The 23,213-nt window shown below is 37.2% G+C and overlaps 1 protein-coding gene across 1 annotated transcript; it reads right to left on the bottom strand.

Annotated features, from left to right (window-relative positions):
* Positions 1-226: 226 nt before the first annotated feature.
* Positions 227-11,625, bottom strand: LOC134680563 (uncharacterized). The gene is made up of 5 exons (XM_063539676.1): positions 11,526-11,625; positions 7,061-7,168; positions 3,869-3,979; positions 2,421-2,561; positions 227-389 (listed from the first exon to the last, which is right to left on the bottom strand). The coding sequence occupies exons 1-4, from the start codon at positions 11,568-11,570 to the stop codon at positions 2,454-2,456; spliced, it is 372 nt and encodes a 123-aa protein (XP_063395746.1). The 5' UTR covers positions 11,571-11,625; the 3' UTR covers positions 227-389; positions 2,421-2,453.
* Positions 11,626-23,213: the final 11,588 nt, after the last annotated feature.

Raw genomic sequence — 23,213 nt, 5'->3', positions numbered from 1 at the left:
CAACTTTATCTTGTGCACCAATAAGCTCGATGATGCCGTATGATGACTTGATAGTGTCTGTGGTAAATCGTAGGAGTCTACTGAACAAAACCCTTTAGCTAAGGAGATACTTAGGTACCTATAAGTCAATGTCCTTTCAATAATGATTATGTGGAATAGAATCAACGATGAATAGTAAATATTCCGGCAATATTTACCTATTCAGAAAATAAATGAAAGACACAAAAATCAGATTTGGGGCATTTACTGATTTAAAATTTCATATTTACACGCTTTTACAATTTACAGGCACTTACATATTCCAGTCTCGACTGATGAATGTGTGAATTCATCTTGTTCATTGCAATTTATGTTGGAGAAGAGATTTTTTTACGGATTCGTCGAGGATTCTGAAAAGAGAAATTAACTTGGTCATCGTTCAAAAGGCAAAGGCCTCGGAAGCGCAGGCGCAGTGATTGAAACTATGAGTATGTACACATTTACACACCCAAGGGCAATTAAAATGGGTAGTTTGTAGTGAGTGCGCGCGCGCCTTTGTGTTTGTGTGCGCCTTTGGGTTTGGGGAGATCGAGGTGAGTTGTGACAGAGGAGAGTTGTGACGTCGTCGATTTTTTGGAATCTATTAACTAGAAACTAGGTTGCAACAGTGTGCGTTTGTTGGCTCGTAACTTGAACTAACAAACGCGTGCTATTGCGAACTAGTTTCTAGAAAATCGACAATGTAACAACTCTCCTCTGTCACAAGTGTCACAACTCACCTCGGTCTCCCCTGTAATGTATTGTAAGATTTGTGAATGTCTGAAGGGAAATTGCCTTGAATACAAATTTCGTGTTTAACCTGAGACACCTCTAGTCAAGTGGCCTAGGAAGAGCATACCTATTAAAATAAGATTACTCATTGCGTTTCTTTCGCAGTAACATTCATTTTAGAACAAGGGCCGTTGACAAGACAAAGATCAACATTTTTCTAAAATATTTAATGTAATATGTACATATTACAAACATCATGCGATATTATTTATTACTACTAAAGAGCCTTCTAATAAATTTACTTAATACCAATAAGATGAACCTACTAATATTCGTACAGCAAGCCTATTATAGTTAATGGTTCTGTTCTTCATAAAGCAGAAAAAGAACAAAATACAGAATCACGCAAAAAAATCGTAAACTTAATTTTTTTTTTACAAGGATTCTACAAAATGTCTTTAAAAATTAAAATTACAATCACTTTACTTAAATAATAGTATATTTAAAATTTCCTTCTTTAGCTTTGATACATAAATGCAAGCACTTGTTAAAATCCTCAAAGTAACATGCCGCAGTAAGAAAGATTGTCAGCGTATTTTTGGGCTATCTGTTAAAATTTTTAAGTTGAAGAGTTTTGGGCAGTTCAGTCTGAATATTCAGTTATTTTGAAATTGCTTTTTACAGTGGTCATTTCATTTTGAAAGGATTGCTTCGTCTGACCTCGTGCTGACAATTTTTCCGGCCAACACAGATATTCCCGTTCGCGGAGAGTTAATATCCGGGGTTAGACTTTGCTTTTGTACTAACAGCGATAAGCGATACTCTTTGCTGATCGACGGTAAACCTTATGCATTTGAAAATAAGGTTTATAAATCATTATCATCAGTGTAGATGATGGTATATGATAAAATTGATAAATTATTTTTGGTTTCGTTACAATTGATAGACAGACTCAAAAGAGGACATTTTTGTAAATGCTAGACATGATAAGTAAAAAGGAGTTTCTTAGCGGCACTTACGTTCTTTTACTAGTAATTTTGATAGTGAAAATCCCACAATCTCTAAGAACTGCATACACATAAGTATATATTTTTTATCAAAATCTGATTGCGCGCATAGCAACTTCCGAACCAACGTAATCTAATACCTTTAAGTGAGCAGTTCTTTGATTATTTATTTACATGTATACAGTATGTGTCTGACCATGGGGCTTTAATTCCAGGGCTTGATTTTACTCGCTAAACTGAGCTACTTTTACTATAGGACCAACCCTAAAATCGGGGATTTTTTTTTGGCTTTTCCATAGAAAACGTCGACATCTGATCAGCCAAAATGTATGAAAAAGTAAAAAAAAATCGGGATTTCGGGGTTGGTGCCATAATAAAAGTAGCTCAGTTTAGCGAGTAGAATCGAGCCCTGGATTTAAAGCCCGATGGTCAGTAACCACCCTGTATATATATATATATATCTCGCGATCTCACGATCTCGGAAACGACTCTAACGATTTCGATGAAATTTGATACCTATAATAGTGGTTTTCGGAGGCGATAAATCGATCTAGCGAGGTCTTATCTCTGGGAAAACGTGCATTTTTGAATTTTTGTATCTTTTCTGAGCAAATCTCGCTCGCCCCGATATTTATAATTTACTCGAATATGACAAAAACTTACAAATTGCAATCCATTTATTGTCCTCGGCAACCGTCAGGTTCTTAAGTTCTCAGCTAACTTCAGCAAGATGTTTCTCAGGAGGTTTGCGAGTAGTGGATAATTCTCACCCATGAGCGGGCGTCGCAGTTGAGGTACACAAATCTAAATAAAGAAGTAGGTATAAGTAACTGTGCCGTGTGGTGCCGGCATCAGAAAAGAATAGCACCACCCCATCTCGTCCCGTGGTTGTCGTATAAGGCGACTAAGGGAAAACTGGCAACAGATATGCATAATTATGAGCAAGGCTCGCCCGTATCCTTAGCGGGGTCCTTGCTCACAAAAGCTGTGCGCGCGCCACATCGAGGTATAAGTAACTGAAATCCACTGAGAAAAACCGGACTCGGGCGAGTCGGACATGCTCACTGAGGGTTACGTACTTTTCAGTATTTTTTGTTATAGCGGCAACAGAAATACATCATATGTGAAAATTTCAACTCTCTAGCTGTCACGGTTCATGAGATACTTACAGCCTGGTGACAGACAGATGGACACAGGCGGACAGACGGACCTCCACTGTCCGTCTGTCCGCCTTAGTAATATGGTCCCGTTTTTACCCTTTGGGTACGGAACACTAAAAACCGGGCAAGTGCGAGTCGGACTCGCGCACGAAGGGTTCCGTACCATAATGCAAAAAAAAAAACAAAAAAAAAGGCAAAAAAAAAACGGTCACCCATCCAAGTACTGACCCCTCCCGACGTTGCTTAACTTTGATCAAAAATCACGTTTGTTGTATGGGAGCCCCATTTAAATCTTTATTTTATTCTGTTTTTAGTATTTGTTGTTATAGCGGCAACAGAAATACATCATCTGTGAAAATTTCAACTGTCTAGCTATCACGGTTCGTGAGATACAGCCTGGTGACAGACGGACGGACGGACGGACAGCGAAGTCTTAGTAATAGGGTCCCGTTTTACCCTTTGGGTACGGAACCCTAAAAATTATCACAGCAGCTTGTGCTGAGTGGGAATCCTTGTTTTTACCTTTTTTTCTTTTTATGAAAATAAATACCTATTTTTATACTAGGCAGACATTTTTGTTCACATACACAGGATGTTTTTTCAATCCTCAGCCATATTTTACACGGTATTATACTTACCGTCAAAGAATTTCATTTCAGTACCATTTCGTACCTTGTCACAGTGGCAATAGAATGAGATCCCTAACGATTTTCATAATGATTGTCACTGTGAGAAGATATGAAATGATACAACAAAAATTTCATTTTAGAAATTTCGCAATTTTGGAAACTTTCCGACGGCACATCAGAGGGCCTACCTTACATACTACTTAATTTACTTACTTGCCTACGTTCGACGTATTTCCTCCCTGTTACACTTACGTACGAATTTACATGTGCGACAGAGAGGCAACACGTCGAACGTGGTTCGCGGTAGACCCTCAGTACTTACCACAGCCAAGGCCACGACCAAAAGCGGGCAGATCAGACTGAGGACCAACGACAGGATGGTGCGCACGAACCACCAGATCCCGATCACCACGATCACACTTGCCAGCATTACCTGGGAATAACAAGGCCGTCCATTCATTATACAAGGACGCTTGAGCCGATTGATCAGAACACCCTACTGGTAGGGTGCAACCACCAATCAGCATCAAACAGACGACCAAAATGACCAATACATATCTGTGGCCCTAGTGAATAAGGGTACAAGTCTCGGACAGCGCAGTTGTAAAAGGACGTAGGTTCCAAGTAACACTTATGCCCTTTTACACCTAAGCTGCGCGAGACTTGTACCCTTTTTCACTAGGGCCACAGATATATATCATAGCCAGGGATCGGAAATTCGGATCCTTTTATACCTAAACTTCGGCCTCAGTACCTATTGTACACCGCGATGTTGTTGAAGTAGTATGGAGGCGGCCTCAATTTAATTTTGCTAATAAATTTACCGGGATTTCCCGGCATACCGGCAATTAGGATACATATACACATACGTATTAAAGTATTTATATAACATAAATGAATGCTCTTAAATGATTCACCAAAATTTTTTTGTTACATCCTGTTTGTATAGTTAAAACTGTTTACCAACGTGTAGGTATGTTAACATCATCATCATTAGGCCTTGTGCATCTTTACAGATGATTTAAGCAGCATCTATGACTTACTTATTAACTAGCGACAGCTAATAATAAAGCTAATAAGTAATATGCTGGTAATATGGTGGCTTAGTTAATAAGTAAGGTATGTTAACAAAATTGCTGAAAATTGTCATAAACGAAATATTTTGACAGTTATCACTATTTCCTGTTTTATACGATCCCGCTATTCCGGGACTTAAATAATGAAAATAATATTTTTAAGAAGCCGACTCCATACTTGCTGAGCTTTTTCCGGGAATTTGCTAAGTTTAGGTATAAAGGCATCCGAATTTCCGATCCCTGATCATAGCACACTTCCTCCACAGAAACTCCGTAGCACTTCAGTAGAAATCCTTAGGGAAATTTAGTAATACCATCACTACTTTGTAGTTGTATACGTTTGTCAAAAGACTGAATAGTATTCCATTGCGTACGTTATAGTAGCACCACATGCAGCAAACGATCGGACTAAAGACCGATTAGCGTGCTTGCCAGAACAGTCTGCAAATAGCTGTATAATGACACGGAACAGGAAGCAAAATTGCTTTGTTTTAATAGTATAGAGAAATAAGCAAGAGTGCTCACTCCATATTTGATGTAGATAAAACCCAAGTGCAAGCTTTGAAAATCTTATTATTAATGACCTTTCCATTAATAATAAGATTTTCGTTCAAAACTTATTAACACAAACGTAATAACACTTATATAAATTACAAAACAGACAGTTTGACGTAAATCCCATACTAATTTATCATTAATATATAAATAAACATTTGGGGACAACAATACAGATTTATATAAATAAACAAAACTATGTATCATTTAATCATACATTATTTGGTTTAATAAGTAAGAGGATAATTCGCCATTAACTGGCCACTTTTTGAATACTGGCCAGCTATTGACACCTTATAACTACTAAAATGAATTCTGTTTATAGGTGAATAGAACTCATTTTTAGTTTAGAGCGGCCAGTTACTAAAAGTGGCCGCGTTACTGGCAAATTACCCTTATTAATTTTAAAACAGCATTCTTCGATAAAAAAAAAACACGTCAATATTGTTTTTATCCTATTTCTAACGCTAAAAAACGAAGAAATATGAATTTCACACAAATGGAACTCCATTTCCACTACCGACCGGTATTAGGTGCACCTACTATGTAATTTCAGAACGCCTTAAAATAAATAGACCATAGTTCCTATTCGGGCTTACTAAAACGTTTTTTTTTTTTTGTGAATAAAAAATAATCTACACCGTTATATAAAAGTGAGGTTCGATTACGGGACAGCCGTTTAAGACAAAAATAGTTTTTTGAATACACCAACTCTTAAAGGCACTCTTTGTACTTCGAAAACTGATGAGAAAGGTATACTTTAGTTATTCACAAGTTGTAACAAATATTTCTGTATATTTTTTACTTCGCCTTGCAGTTTTTATGGATCATATTTTAAAGAAATCACAGTACAGTGTTGCTGTAACACTATTTAGATTTTAAATTGATTTCGAATCTAATTTTCTACTGCTGAATGAAGTTCTATACTTTCCTTTGCAATAGCTACAGTTTCTATTTTGCCTGCAATTCCTGCAAACCGAGATTCAATAGGATTCCAACAAAGCCTTTATTCAGTAAATGACTTTCTACATAATGGTATTTATTTTGTGGAAAAACTAGAACAAGATATGCCTTAAACTGTTTTGCAAAATCCGTACCTAGTTATGTTTTTTATGGCGAAAATCATTTATTTACATACAATATATATTATATACAATCATCATCATCATCTCAGCCATAAGACGTCCACTGCTGAACATAGGCCTCCCCCTTGTTATGGGGGGTGAATGCCATAATCGCCACGCTTGGCAGGCGGGTTGGCGATCGCAGTCGAGTACACCGAATTTGAGGGACGCATGTTATATACAATGGTACTACTAAACGAAATTAATAACTAGCTTAAATCGAATAATAATATGTTTTTATTATTTGAAGATCAGTTTATATAGTCAGTTACTTTCGTAAAAGTTACTGCCGGTGCAAATTATTAGAATTATATAAACTACCAGAGCTCACATCAGACTCTTATAAGAACCAGAGGGGCTACCGCGAAAACCGAAATTCGTAAATTGCGGGGATCTTTCTCTTTTCATCTAATGCAGGCGTAATTAGAGTGACAGAGAAAAATGCCCGCAATTTGCGAACTTTGATTTTCGCGATTATAGCCCAGACCAGTTAGCATAACTTGCATTCTCACGCGCGACCCGATATATCTCGCTCCTTCAAGTGTGGACTCGTACGCGAGAACGCAACTCCTGCTAGCCGGTCAGGAAAGAGCAATTTAAAACGAAGGGTACAGTCAGCAGCAGAAGTTGCTAAGCGGGCGAGGTGTTCAAAATTACCTTGACGCGCTCTTATTCTCTTAACAATAAAGTCGCGTCAAGATCATTGTGAACACCTCGCCCGCATAGCAACTTCTGCTGCTGACTGTACCGGATACGAACCTGTCCATCCTCATGCGCCCGTAGCCAAACGCTGAACGTCTCCAGTGCGCTTTTGGGGTCCAAGTTTTCGAACATACTGGACGTAGGCGTGGGCTGTCTTATATTAAACTGAAACAAAAAAAAGGTACAATATTTATAGTAAACTAGCTGTTGCCCAGAACTTCGTTAATGGCGCTCGACAGACACATTCAACCCCTTTTTAACCCTATTAGAGGATGAATTTTCAAAAGCACTGAAATTACTTTTCGTGTATTTTAATAAAACACCTTTTGACGAAGTTACATATTCCTAGTCACTACGCCTTATAAAACAAAGTCCCCCGCCACGTTTGTCTGTTTGTGTGTTTGTTCGCAACATACTCAAAAACTACTGAACGGATTTTTATGCAGTTTTTATTTTACCTATCAATAGTGATTATTGAGGAAAGTTTAGATGTATAATTTGTTAACCCGTTTGAAGCCGGGGCGGGCTAGTTTAATTATATTAACATAAAACTTGAACCCCATACAAAATTTCATCCCCTTTTTAACCCTCTTAGGGGTTGAATTTCTCAAAATCACTTCTTAACTTTTGTACACATTATAAATTGTAACCTGTGTTCGGTTCCGCGTGGATGAATCAGTCAGTCAGTCAGGGCACACCCGAAAACACAACCCAGACGTTACCCCACCACTAGGGTACAGCACAGTTGTAAAGTGTATCAAACAAACATGTTTGCGATGCATGATTGCTACTGGATTGTTTTATTTGTTTGTCATACAATTGTTATACCCCTGTCACGTTGTTGTGTAAACACAGCTAACTGCCAATAACACTGTACCTCTAGATAATTTAGATTAATGAATAGTCAATAGAAGCATAGAATAGTTTAGTACATACAAAAATAATAGATAGTATAGAGGGGTCCTGTCATTGTGAATTTTGTAGTCACAGTAAATTTACTGTCATCTACCGACACACGACTAAAACACAAAATGAAAACGTATAAACTTATCAAAAAAATGTATATATACCGATAAATGATTTTATTATTTTTAAAATATCATTTTGATCCATGTTCATTCACTCATATCTATGTGTTAAAATTGTTAAATATGAAACGGTGTCGTTACGCCATCTAGCCGAGCATAGGCTAAAGGTGTGTGCGGCATCGGTATCGTCTTGGATCGTCCCATAGAATAGGACTAATTTAAGAACTTGACGAAAAACTAATGGGACGACCCAAGACGATACCGCGGCATCTATCCGAGAATAACTTTTTCTTGATTTCCGAGGCACGTTTTTTCCTTAGATTTTATTTATCTTCGTCTTTGGTACGTATGTACACTATTAGTAGCAGATTATTACGATATACTCGTAATTATACGGCCAAGTAAATATGTGTAACTACTACATGCATCTCTTCACCTCAATAAGTATTAAAATATTTTGTATTTTTTTTTTAGATTTTGTTGTCAAGAGAGTGGGCCATGCAAAGATAAGATTTCTTTATACTGTTTTGGTACATAAGTCTTATAAATATCACAGAAGTCCATCAACTTGCCCATTTCGGGCGGAATTTTTGTTTTTTTCGTATTTCACCTTCACATTATATAATAGAATGGAATTTGTATTTACTTAAAATTTTGTTAGTTACGCGACTATGTAGATTATTGTTATTTTAAATCTAATAAACCGCGAAATAACGTGCCAGACAGATCGCAGTATTATAATTATAAGCATATGGCTGCGTTTCCACCTGAGAATAACGAGGATGCTTAGCGTGGAATGTGTTTCGTACCAACTACAAACACAACACACAAACAACAACAATAGAATATCTATGTTGTTGTATTGTTGCTATTGTAGAATAGAATGTTTTAGTAGCGTGCTGCGTCGTGTTCTTACGGGTGGAATCACATCTGTCAGCATCGAGCCGCATTTTATATATGAGAAATTGCTCGTTAGTATGAAGATACGTACGCATCGGAAAGCTGAAAGCATGCGTACGCATCTTCATACTAACGAGCACGTTCTCATATATAAAATGCGGCTCGATGCTGACAGATGTGATTCCACCCTAACAAACACATCCCTCCTATTTTGTGGAAACGCAGCCAAAGGGTCTTGTAAAAAATTAAATAAACATACACCATCTCCCAACAGTCTGCGCACTGTGTGATGATCAACGTCCTCATACATTACAGCGGCACTGTGCACGAGCTTCGTAGCGGCGAACAATGACGCGAGAAGCCTCCTGTTCACAACCTGCCGGTCTGCGAACAATGACAACTGATAATTTTAGGGTACCGTACCCAAAAGGTAACAACGGGACCCTATTACTCTGAAACTCCTTCTATCTGTTATCAGGCTGTATCTCATGAACCGTGATAGCTAGACAGTTAAGTTATTTTCACAGATGATGTATTTCTGTTGCCGTTATAACAACAAATACTAAAAACGGAATTCAATAAGAATTTAAATTGGGGCTCTCATACAACAAACGTGATTTTATGCCGTTTTTTTTGCGTAATTGTACCTACGGAATCTTTCGTGCGCGAGCCCATCTCGCACTTTGCCAGTTTTTTTATTTTATTTTGTTATCTCATCCCTATTGAAACTTTGACAAATGTTTAATTGTTTCATGAATCATATATTATTATCATCATCTCATCTTCCTCGCGTTATCCTGGCACTTTTCCACGGCTCATGGAAGCCTGAAGTCCGCTTGGCAATTAATCCCGAGAATTGACGTAGGCACTCGGTTTAAAGTCTATTTCAATAGAACTTGCTAACTATGACAAACCGCCATATTGAAATTGTCTCTGAATGATCAATTTACTATGTGATGGGCAGGGGTCGGACAAAAAGTGCGGATGACGTAAAAATGACGTAATCTTGCACACAGGATGATGTTTGAGTTTGTATTTAAACTTCCGTGTGACATGTAGTAACAAAGTAGTATTAATAAAGTAACAAAATAATCGTAAATAAATCCATGGAATTAATAATACAGGTGGTAGGGTAATGTAGTGAATAAAATAAATTTCACGAATAAATGTCTTTTAATATTGCTTACCTTCGTTGGTATATCTTGATTACAGCAAGAGCAGTATACGTGTTTGTCATGTACCTCCAAAAATGGAAAATTGCGACAATATTCGAGTAAAGATGACATTTTAGAGCGTTTTCTTATACATTAGTAAATATAAATTTTAGCTAAATATAATCGTGAAGATACAATAGCTAAACAATAACGAAGTCAATTTATTGTTCATCTGATTGACAATGTGTCAGTCAAAAACGTACTTGCTCATTTCAAGTGGCGATATCGTTTAATAAAGAGGTTGATAAATGATAAGTGACAATTGTTTATGAAAATCAAAAATACTATTTGAAATCATCCTATAAGTGGTTTGACGTCATCCGCACTTTTTGTACGACCCCTGGCTGATGGGCAAGACTCCTACTTACTACTTTATTAATGTCAAACCATATCGAATAATAAAATACCAAAAGTAAAAAACAAGTAGTTACTTATTTTTAATTTGTTTAATCACGTTCAGAAGACAAATTAGTACTTAAGAATGATGTATAGTTTATCATAATTTATGATATTCTGAATACCTACTTATATAATATCGTCAGCCGGCTGTATAGCGGTGGGAAGACCGTAATGGCTCCCCTACACGATGGCCCAGCGCCGGCCACTCCAAGGGACGCAGCCATGCGGTAGAATAAGATAGCAATATCACTTGCTCCCTCTAACGCATAAATGCGTCCCTTGGAGTGGCCGGCGCTGGGCCATCGTGTAGAGGAGCCATAAGCTGATGCCCTGAAGGTCGTAACGCAGAAGCCATACGGAAGCATATAATCACTTATTGTAATGCAATTTTATCACTAAGGTTGTAAAGGAAGATATATATATATCAGTTCCCATTCCGAACTGATTTCCATGACCAATAGCTCATGGAAATCCCCTCCCGGCTCGCTGACCATAAACTCATAATCATAACTTTTCCCACGACAATGAAGATCAATATGTCCTAGGACTTGTCCTATCTTGACCTCTTCTTGAGAGGTATAGGTACAAATACTAGAGGTACCTCTAGTATTTGTATACGTAATCGCCTGCGTTCGCGGTGAACCACTTTTAGACTCTATTCCAGTGTATTAAGGTTCAAAAGTGGAACACCGCGCACGCAGGCCATTGTACGTCACATTTTTCCCAACATAACTTTTCCAAAAAGAAAGACGGTTTTTTTCCAACATAACACCAACTTTTTATTAGCTCGTCGTTTAGGAAATAGAACAGCCCCCCTTTCCAACTAGTCTTACCCACATTGATATTACTTGCCGCAAAACTAAGCGGCGAGTCAGGTCATAATCTTTTTCACTCCTGGTTAATTCGATCAAGGGTAAAGGAGATAGCATTATGATCTCAGTCGCCAGCTGTTATTGCGTTATAGGTAAAAATGCAACTCACCATAGCGGCCAACACGCGGCAACATTTCAGATTACATTTTCCCATGTTTAAACAAAATGTTGTCCACGCCTACGCATCACAGAAATTTATTATGAAACAATTATATCATATTACGTTGTATAAATTAGATTTTAACAGTTTCCACAATAAATTTAAACAATGACGTTTCTTGACGTATGTTATTATTATAGTTTATTTTTCGTGTCTTGTCAGTGTCCAAAATGTTTAAACCAGTTGAAGAGGTTCAATATTAATTTGAGAGACAGAGTGTTATATATTCCTTTATCTTGTCGTCTAGAAAGAGTCTGTGAAGGAAGAGAAGAGTCGAAGAATGTATGCCTTCTTTACATTCTAAGACTCAGCCCTACAGTGCTTTTCCTTGCCTTTTTAGAGTAAAAACGGGACCCTATTACTAAGACTCATCTAAGATTCCACTATCCGTCTGTCTGCCCGTCTGTCTGTCACCAGGCCGTATCTCATGAAACGTGATAGGTAGGCAGTTGAAATTTTCACAGATGACATATTTCTGTAAAGTTGCTGCTATAACATCAATAGAATATAATAAATATTTAAATGGGGCTCTCATACAATAAACGTGATTTCATTTTTTGCGTAATGGCACAGATTATATAATAGTTCTTACGAACAGATACTTAACTCTCAAACAAAACGCAAATACCTACCGTTTTGATACCTACACAAAAATACAATGGAGTGATCTTCAAGGCGCCGCTCCCCGCACCGCGCGCACCGGCACGGCGCTAGGGTTGCTGACGCTTAGAAATGATAAATAAATACCTACTTAAACAGCGAAGTGAAATAAAAGGAAAGCTAAATCTTAAATTATACCTAATATTCCGATTATGCGTTAGTGATTGCGAAATAGTCATTATAAAAGCTCATATGTCCCTGCAGTAACCGCAGTATTTACGCCGTTTTATAAACCGCGCAATAATCCCACCAAGAATTAGTTTTAAAACTTCGTGTAATTTAAAACCAGATAGAGATTAATGTTACACAATAAAGATAAATAATAGAAACACCATGAATACAGGTAATTAATTATAAGTTAACCAGAGCAAAAATGAGTAGGCACTTTCCGGTGTAAATAAGTTAACTTACTGTCGTTAAAATAAACATTTACCAAAATAAATTAAAAATTTGCTACCTATTTCAAATAGATAGATATCTAAAACTATACATTTGTCATATATAGTAAACATTACATGTTTAATTAAAGAAATTAATAGGTAGGTACCTACTATAGTTCGTTTTTTTTAGCATTAGAAAGAACTTCAAAGAAGATAAGCGATCTTGGCATGTCTTTTAATTGAAAAACGCTTTTTTAAAATCAATAACTATTACTTATGAAAGCAGAAGAATATAAAAGATCATGTTAGATTCGTAATTGTTACATATTTGCCGTAACTTATTTTTAAAATGTGTTTTTCAATTAAAAGACACATCAAGATTGTTTACCTAATTTCTAATGCTAAAAAAAACGAAGTATACGTAGCTTGTAACTATCGAAAAATTTACAGTGCGGCGCGCGGTGACGTGCGTACGTGAGCGCGCGTGGCAACCAACTGGCTTGCTTTTCTACCGTGAACGGGAGCAGATTCGTAGGTATAATTCGAGCTCGCGCGGAGAGTTCCATAGGCCTGGTAATGGTACGGAACCCTTCGCGAGTCCGACTCGTACTTGGTTGTTTTTTTTAACCCGTGTTTTCAATGTCATGGAATTTGAGCTAACACAATAACCGGGTCAGTATTTTTCTAAGTTTCAACATCAATTTATTCTCAACTCAGTGCACCGTTTTCGTTAAAGCAAAAGTTCCTCTCAAAACTTGTACACATATTTATGAGCTCAGGCAAAGGTTGTTCATTCTGCCAACATTTAAAAGGCAGATTAAATTTCCAACCGTATCCTATGCCTACACCCGCTTGACAAATTAAAACTAAACTCGGCAGTGACTTGTGTATGCAAGTAGTTTGCGGACATATTTGGTTGAGACTTTGCATTTTTAAAATCCAATCTTGGACGGAAATGTAAAGTTCCAACCAGATTTTTAGGGTTGACTCGTAGATAAGATAACGTAACGGGTTATTTAAAAAAATGTAGTCATTACATCAATAATTATATATTTTACATACATACATATAAATCTACAATAGTACATTATGCAACATGGGGCGTAAGTTAAATATTGCAAACGAGAGTAAGTTAAATCGCGACGGCTTGCCGCAATTGTAGACTCGAGTTTGCAATATTATTACGCCCCGAGTTACACACACAAAGTTTTTCAACACTCTTGCGATAAAAAAATGAAATATAAAGACTAAAAAACTGTTAATTCCCTCTCCCTCCCCTCTATACTATCTATTCTCTTTGATAAAACTAAACTACATGCAATATAAGACTTAAAATAATCTGATAAATAAACTTATAAACTTGATCCAAAATAGTATATTTACTCACCTCTTAAAAGACCTTCGTACACCTCGGCCTTCTAACAACCTCGTCTGAATCTGAAATATCCGAGCCTAGTCAAAATAATGTTTCGTTTTAAAAATGTGTCCAAAATGTTTAAGCACAACGTATCTCGGACTATTTAAACGTATTTACTTGAATATCACGAGCTTCATTACAACGGCATACTTTTTATTCTCAGAGGGCCTACCGCGAACCACGTTCGACGTGTTGCCTCTGTTCCACTTGCAAATTTGTTCGTAAGTCTGACAGGGAGGCAACATGTGGTTCTCTGAGATTTAAAACGCTCCACGTAGTTAGCACTCACGTGTCGTTTTAAGTGAAGTAACGTTTTTTAGCCGCGGCAGCGTTTATCGCATAAATCTGCGGGGATATTCTTGGTTTATTTTGCTTTCATATCTCTATCCCTGTCACTGTACGTAAAGTTGATAAGAGCAGTACCGTAAAATGGGGTGAGTTGGGATAAATCCGAAGTTCAAACCTCAATAAGTTTATTTTTATATGTGGTACGTTGATTTATTTACTTGAAAAGTGTTCCGGTAGTATGAACATTAGTTTTCCAATGATCTGTCGTTTCATTTCATAGATTCAACGATAAACACAAAATAGTAGGAAATCCCAGCTCACCCCGTAGTCAGGATTTGGGGGGATAGGAATTGAGTGAGATGGGACAATTGCTAGAATTGAAACAATATGACAATAGTTTGACTTCTCAAGAGACTAATGCATTTAACACCAATATGACAACTCTGGTCTAAAAATACCATCCCTCCTCACCCTATTCATAACCCAACTGCCCTCGTAATCCCATCCATTACTCACCCTATTTTACGGTACCTAATATATTTTCAAGCAATACTAAATCGGTACCTACTGTTTCTAACATTAATTATCACTAGCTGACGCTCGCCCACTCTGACCACAAACGTAGTTCGGCGAAACAGTTTTCCAGCCTTAATGCTCAGACAAACCACAATCACGGTTAAAGTTACCCCCTTATTCATAAACGCGCTACAAGCCTCACGGCGCGATTTGGAAAATGAATTAGAGATTAACTAGATACGATATAGTAAAGATATGTGACGTCCCACGAGTAAAGGTACCTTATGGCGGATGGCGCTTACGACATTATTAACGCCCAGTGAATCTCTAATTAATTTCCCGAACCGCGGCGCCAGCCGCCATAAGGTACCTTTTTCCGTGGAATGTCACATATCTTTACTATTTTATATCTAGTGAATCTCTAACTAATTCATTTCCCGAATGGCGCCGTTAATTAGCTAATAAAGTTTGTCCTTATCTGTAATTTTCACTTACGTATTTATTTACAAGTGTTTTTATGGGTCCCTTTTGTTTCCCAAATAGTTTTAAGTCCTATTGTATTGTTTGTCCGAATTTTCGTTAGTCATAATTGGTTTTTCTCAGAAACACGTAACTTTTCAGGATTGCCATAAAACAAACCTAACCTATCTATTGAATAACCTTACGAAAGTCTTGAAAAGTTAACGGTTTCAGTTTTATGACTAACGATAAATTATGACAAATAATAGATTATGACTTAAAACTTTATGGGAACCAAAGGGACCCCGTTATTTATACGTCATAATTTCATAGAAGTTTCACACACGCGTGAGATTCAAATCGCTGCAAGCTTGTCTTGGTCTAACTCTAATACGTGACTAGAGTTAACTCATCGTTATTTTAAAACGAACCTCCACCAAAACAACTTCTGCGAATATTTATACTGCGCGCGCTTTTATGCTCGGATGATACTTTTTCAAGTCGTCATAAATTGTTAAGTAGGACGAGTATGTGCGGGAGCTCACTTGATACAGAAATGTTTATATACTTATTATTTTATATGGGCGTGACAGCCAGCCGATTATGCCACGAAAGTTCTAATTCTAATAGTTATTTACGATACAAGTGCGAGAAATAGGAAATTCGCAACGAGTGGCGAATTTTAAAACATGACCTAATGGCTCTTCTACACGATGGGTCAACGCCGGCCACTCCAAGGGACGGAAGGGAAGGGAGCGAAGGGGAGGGAGGGAGGGAAGGGAAGGAATTTATGCGTTAGAGGGAGCAAGTGATATTGCTATCTCATTCTACCGCATGGCTGCGTCCCTTGGAGTGGCCGGCGCTAGCCCATCGTGTAGAGGAGCCATAAGAAAATGTTTTAATTCGACACGAGTCTCAAACGACACGAGCAGGTACATATGGCCCATTAACTTTACGACGTAGTTGCATAATCTGCTCATTATATATAGCACTGGTGTCGTAATGTAGCACTAGATGTACTGTAAAATATAGTATGTAGGTACGCGTCTGTCTGTTTGTATGTTCGAGATAAATTCAAAAACGAAAGAACGGATTTTCATGCGGTTTTCACCTATCAATAGAGTGATTCTTGAGAAAGGTTCAGGTGTTTAATTTGTTAACCCGTGCGAAGCCGGGGTGAGTAGATAGTTTATTCATAAATTTTAACTTCAGATTTATACATTCAGGGTTCTCTCAGACCCAGTTTCGTGAGTTGTATTGACTAGCAAAACTCCTACTTATTTGCTCAAATTAACAACTTTCTGAAGTTCCATATTCTAAACACAAGTTAAACGGCCACAGCTTTTAGTGGCGACTGCTAAGTCACACCTAAATAAGACACTCAGGCCGATTCTGTTTTAATAATTCGATATGGTTTTCGTCTTTTTGGGGTTCCGTACCTCAAAAGATCTGCCTGTTCTACTACTAAAATATTACTCAAGTGTTAGATCGCAACAAACTAGCATTTGTAGCAACAATATCCATATTAATTTAGTCAATAAAGTCTATACGATTTCAATTAATTTCTGTATTATTTATAATGGATTAGGGTTTTGTCAAGTTTTGTCCAAATAAAAGCTAATCCAGTTCAGTTCGCACCTGAACCATATCAGTATAGGGCTTTGTAAATTCGCATCCCAGTCGCACTTATTAGGGCGTGCCAGATCCCTAATGGTGACTCAAGATCGGAGAGTTACACCAAAAAGGTCTGCAACGATTTTGATAGCAAGTGTTTTTTACACGACATAATTTCATAGATTTAAAATGACACTTGCACTGCCGTAGGTTATCAAAATCACTGCAGACTCTTCTGGGTTTGACTCGGTTTGACATGAGATTAAAATCTTATCATAATGATATAGCAGAATCAGCGCCTCGAGTCGTTACAAAACAGAAGTTTTAACATACACCGCACTCGGACGTAGTTGAGAAGTTATAATGGGTTTTGTTCAAGTAAGTTGTATTGAGAGTATCAATGCTAGTAATATGGATTACAGTAGGCGTTAGATGGGATATCTATACAGTTTGAGATGCATTAGCGAAACTTATTTATGGGCAAGTTTAATATATTAACATAGTTAACATATATATTATCATAGTTTTTTATGTTTATACCTACTAATAACGCTATGGATCAATGATCTGAAATAAACGATTTTTATTTTATTTTATTTATTTATTTAATGTAGTGTGTTCGTGCTTAGAGATAAGTGCTTGGATGTTTCTTTCCTTAAAACTCATAGAATGTTTAAACTGTTAAAAACCCGCTCGATAGTTATATTTTCCGTCGCAAGTTGTGCACTGAGCGTCTTTTTTTTATTTTCTTAATTTTTTAGGGTTCCGTACCTCAAAAGGAAAAAACGGAACCCTTATAGGATCACTCGTGCGTCTGTCTGTCCGTCTGTCCGTCTGTCACAGCCAATTTGCTCCGAAACTACCGCACCAATTAAGTTGAAATTTGGTACACATATGTAAGTCTGTGACCCAAAGACGGATATGTAACGTCAACAAATGAATTTTAAACATAGGGGCTACTTTTGGGGGGTAAACGATAAAATTCAAAAACAAAGTTTTGAAAACTATATCGTGTTACATATCAAACGAAAGAGCTCATTTTGAGAATCTCAAATATTTTTTTTTATAAATTTACAATAAAAAGTTTAGAAGTTATTCAAGAAAATAAACAAAAAATGACCATTCCCCCCCCTCTATCTCCGAAACTACTGGGTCTAAAATTCTAAAAAAAATACACAAAATAGTCCTTTACCTAAAGATGACAGGAAAACCTATTAGAAATCTAGAGTCAAGCGTGAGTCGGATTTAAGAACAAAAATGCGGTTAACGTTTTTTAGGGACACAGCCGTAATGGTTTAAGTGAAACGTGATGTAGACAGCTATTGCGAAGGCCCTAGGCCGATATCCGCATAAGGCCGAAGGCCCGAAGCGTCTCAGAGGCGTGCCTTTAGCTTCAAGCTGAGTCGGACTGAAGACAAAAAATGCGACTATGCTGTATCTGGCACATAGCCGCAATGGTACTTGTAGTACAATCAACTGCAGAAGTTGCTAGGCGGGCGAGGTGTTCGAAATTACCTTGACATGCTCTTATTGTCTTAACTATAAAGTCGCGTCCAGATCATTTAAAACCACTCGCCCGCTTAGCAACTTCTGCTGCTGACTATACTGATTGATTAGGTTACTATTGTTACGTATTTTAAAAAGCACTAGGTATACAGGATGGTTAAAAAATAAACTTAGTGTATTCCTTGCCAACATGCAACCCTGAAATCGCGAAGAAAAATTTGGCTGTTTCATACATTTTGGCTGGTCCGTTTCTATGGGAGGATACTTCTTTTTTCGCGATTTCGGGGTTGGTCCCATACTAAAAGTTGTTCAGAAGTATAATCCCAAAACCTCCCTGGCTACGGGAATACACTTATTATTTGGCCACCCTACCACCATTTGATTGCGATTGGTGGATTTGGAATACCTACGTATTATCTCTCTTCGGCCTTCGCTTTTAAACCACTTTCGGAAGTTGTAGGAAGCGCGACCCGTCGGACGCTCGAGTTTTCAGCTCTACGAATTTGGAAACTTTTACTATTGTTCGGCATTTAATCTTCAGAGATGTAGAGATGTAAGCCACCACGCCAGAAAACTTCATGTTACCTACATCTGGTTTTTGATTGACCCATTCGGGTTTTTCAAGACGTTTCACTCACGTCACGTTTCACGTATTAAAAAAAATGTTGAAATTTGTGTGATGTACGGAACCCTTGAAACGCGAGTCCGACTCGCACTTGACCAGTTTTATTTAAATACGTTTTTACTTTATTTACAATAATACCCTTTTTATTTCGCTTATTATAGATGTTTGTATTTGACTTAATTATTTGCCAAGTTATAATCTATCCTAGGTTATAACTTTGAAAAGCAATGTAAATAAATGCATCTTAAAATAAAATTCATATTTTTAATTCATCAATAAATCAATCATCTATATTTCCAGAAAGTTTAACGTCACGGATAATTACTGAAATATAACTGCAGAGCCGATCTCGTGCAACCATTGAAAATAAATGCAATCATATAATTCGTTCAATAAAAAATTGCAGGTATTTTTTAATAAATGAACATCGCTCAGAGCTATATTTCTGGGTAGCGGATTACCCAAATATAACCGAAAAAGCCGATCGTGTTAAACAGTTTACAGGCACTCTATACAGACTATTTAACCCCTCTGGTTCTTGGTACTCTGAAATCTGAAACTATATTTAGGTACACTAATAAACTAAAACTAAGCCGTTCTTATCATATTTACACAGAGGCACGACTCCTGCTCAAAACAAAACTTATGGTAACAAGAGCAACCCTTATACAGCTTAGTGCGGTTAAGAAGTGTTTTAAGCAATAATCCTATGATAATAGAGGCGACGAAGCTGGAAGCCGCCGACCATATTGTTGGAGCTATCACGTAATCTCGACGAAGTTTTGGTGGGACACATTGATGGGAAAATGGATAACAACATATCTACAGATGTAGTGCATAATTGTTTGTATTTTCTCGGAAACGTTCGTATTTGTCACGCTACTCGTACGTCAGTATCCTTTTTTTATCACGACTGACTGAAATAGCAAGACATGTTCGTACCTACGTTTCCGTGAAAATACGATAGAAAATAGTTATGTACTACATCTGTACACATATTTAGTGCATTTATTTTATTCATTATAATCTTGGAAACTATATTATGTGTTTCAAATATTATGAACGAGATGAATACATTTAGAATATTTGCAGCGTGCAACCATCTTGCGAACGCAATATTACATCTTAATGTTATTCTATGGAGAACACGCGAGCAGAAGCTGATGTATTCTAATAAAAACTTTACTAAGTATTTTACCTGTTTGGTTTATTTAAATACAGAGAACTATTATCCTCGGAAATGGATCAATTAATTAACTGATGCATCTTTATTATTTGATCCAAGCGCCTGACAGCTGGAGGTGATGATGACGATAGAGATGGGTGGAGAATAGGGAAGCAGGCCAACGACGAGATTGTAATTTTTTTCTACTGTTAGCTCTTAAAGCCATCGTCCTTGCTGTGCAAAAGATCTGAACTTAACTGACAAGTCCTTAGCTTACAAGAAAACTTTTTCGGCAGATTGTATTCATTTCTGTCCGCCAGTATGTCCCACAGGCCCGAGGCCGGTCGTTAAATTTTATTTAAGTTTGAAACTCGTTCAGAAGATGTGTTAAACCTCCCATCTGTTCAGCAAAACTGTTATGTTTATTCGTACAGTTATTTTCTATTTTCTCTTATTAGACATGTTTCGGCTTATGGGTTTTATTGTTATGTTATAGTCCTTATACCGAAATAACCTCAATTGTCTTTACTGGTATTTTGGTCGCATTACTTTTAAGTTTAATAAAGCGTTTAACTGATATCGTCAAAAATAACGATAACGATTTGAGCACTGGAGACTGCAACATTCAAACTCGAAAAATTTGATCTCAATTTGATATTATATTGACTCTTAGTGCATTTCACTCACAGTACAAAGTGTGAGCGAGTTGCAATGTGTAACATATAAAATCTAGATCAGATTCTTAAAGGTTGAATACCATTTCTGGCACAGTATTGTATGCAGTTTCAAAACTTTTGGGTCATGGATATCAATGTGGGCAGGTATTGGTTGTGAATTCAGACCTATTTATAGAATTATACTGCAAAGTAACTTCTCTTAAATCTTTTGAAGTTAATCTTGGTACAGGCTACATATATTTCTTAATAATAAATAGACTGTGTGTGTGTGTGTTGTACATTTCATTAAAGTGTCAAAAGGGCCTACGTGTTGGTTTCGGCTCCAAAACACCATTGTTCCGTAATGGGAAAGACATACAAATAATATTCGACTGTAAAAAACAACTTAATAAAGTTTCTGCTTTCTACACAATTAATTTACTATAACTTATTCTATTGCAAAGATGCAACAAGTTGGGTATCGTTACGCCTTTACGGGCGAATATTAAATTCACTCGCTCAAAAGAACTTGGCTCGTTTATTACAATAACATTTTCGTTAAGTTTTATGTAAAAAAGATTTTTAGAAAGAACCTCAACCTGAAGAACAGTTCACAAACGATTATTATGATTGCAGGAAAAGTTATTTTAAACTTTGTACGCGATAAAATGTGGAGTTCCTTTTTATGGGTTTTTAAAAAGTTGAGGAAAGGTTAAGGTATTCGACTTGGTAAATAAACTTTATGCTTTGCGTTTACATAAAACCAGGGGTGAGAAACTCCAGACTTCGGCCAAACCCGGCTCCGCTCGGCTCAGCATTGCTCCGAGCAATTTTTAGGGTTGGCACCACTTGACTTCCTTTTGCGTGCACGACCACAGATAAGATAATCACTTGAATTTTGACAACCCTAAATAGCCGAAAGGGATAGTGCTATATGTTAGAAAGGGATAGCATGATTCGACCCTGAACCGCTGTCAAACTTCGGTTTTGTAGGAAGTTTCCTTTCTGTACGGTAGTACTATTATTTATTCTGTGATAAAACGCCGAGTTTATTTGGGTCGGTCGGTGTAAGCTTTATGTCTTGCGTATACAAAAAACGCCAACTTGTATTATTTGGGTTGGTCTGTGTTCACATCTAAAGCTGGGTCCACACTTATCATTTTGACGTATCGTATCTCCATAGCGTATAGTTAGTTTTTTTAGCATTAGAAAGAACTTCGCAGAAGTAAGCTTGTGGTTCCAAATCCGGCACTTTTAGCGGTAATAATTTGAAGTAAATTATATGTATTGACCATGCTACATTAGATAATTCAATAATTATTAACAATTAAAGAGCCTGATAAAAACTGCACGCTTGCTTCTGTGGAGTTCTTCCTAATGCTAAACAAGACCGAAGTGATCCCATAAGTGTTTCGTGAACAAAGTTTTGTACGGAACACTAAAAAACGAACTATAGCATCAACGCGTAACATACGGCCCAAGTCGATCAATGTTTATAAGATGTCACACAGAAGATATTACTGATCAGTCAGTCTCAATCAATCTTTGGGTATTATGGCTCCATCGATATTGTCGATGATTCCGCCAACATCATCAGTCAGTCTCAAAAGTGACATTTCTTTAACCAAAAACGTCACTGTTGACAGTGACAGGTTGATAGCGTATCAGTATGACATCGTGTAAGCATTGTTCGTAGACCGATAATTGTTAATTTGGACGTAACCAAGTGTAGCATGATCGCGATCTTTTTGCGTCTATAATAACAATCATGAAAACATGATAGGCGTTGGTGCTACGCGACTGTGGTACGTTACGTTACGGTAATATGATATAAGTGTGGACTCAGCTTAAGGCTTTTTAGGGTTCCGTACCCAAAGGGTAAAACGGGACCCTATTACTAAGACTTCGCTGTCCGTCCGTCCGTCTGTCCGTCCGTCCGTCCGTCCGTCCGTCCGTCTGTCACCAGGCTGTATCTCACGAACCGTGATAGCTAGACAGTTGAAATGTTCACAGATGATGTATTTCTGTTGCCGCTATAACAACAAATACTAAAAACAGAATAAAATAAAGATTTAATTGGGGCTCCCATACAACAAACGTGATTTTTGACCAAAGTTAAGCAACGTCGGGAGGGGTCAGTACTTGGATGGGTGACCGTTTTCTTTTTGCTATTTTTTGTTTTTTTTTTTGCATTATGGTACGGAACCCTTCGTGCGCGAGTCCGACTCGCACTTGCCCGGTTTTTATTTAGAAAAAATAACCACCAATTAGCACTTCAGCTTTCAAATTGATTAAGTAATTCATTGTGATCTTTTAAGTGTTTAATATAATGTAAACTTACCAAGACCCCT

Source organism: Cydia fagiglandana, chromosome 3, assembly GCF_963556715.1.
Source record: "Cydia fagiglandana chromosome 3, ilCydFagi1.1, whole genome shotgun sequence".
Lineage (NCBI taxonomy): Eukaryota > Metazoa > Arthropoda > Insecta > Lepidoptera > Tortricidae > Cydia > Cydia fagiglandana.
Note: the sequence above shows the minus strand (reverse complement) of the source record. Positions and strands in the feature narration are given on the sequence as shown.

Coding starts and splice junctions, on each gene's coding strand:
- LOC134680563 (XM_063539676.1), bottom strand. CDS start 11,570: ATGGGAAAATGTAATCTGAAATGTTGCCGCGTGTTGGCCGCTATG. Junction 7,169..11,525: donor GCCGCGTGTTGGCCGCTATG/GTGAGTTGCATT, acceptor TTTTTGTTTCAG/TTTAATATAAGACAGCCCAC. Junction 2,562..3,868: donor TGGTCGTGGCCTTGGCTGTG/GTAAGTACTGAG, acceptor TTCTTTATTTAG/ATTTGTGTACCTCAACTGCG.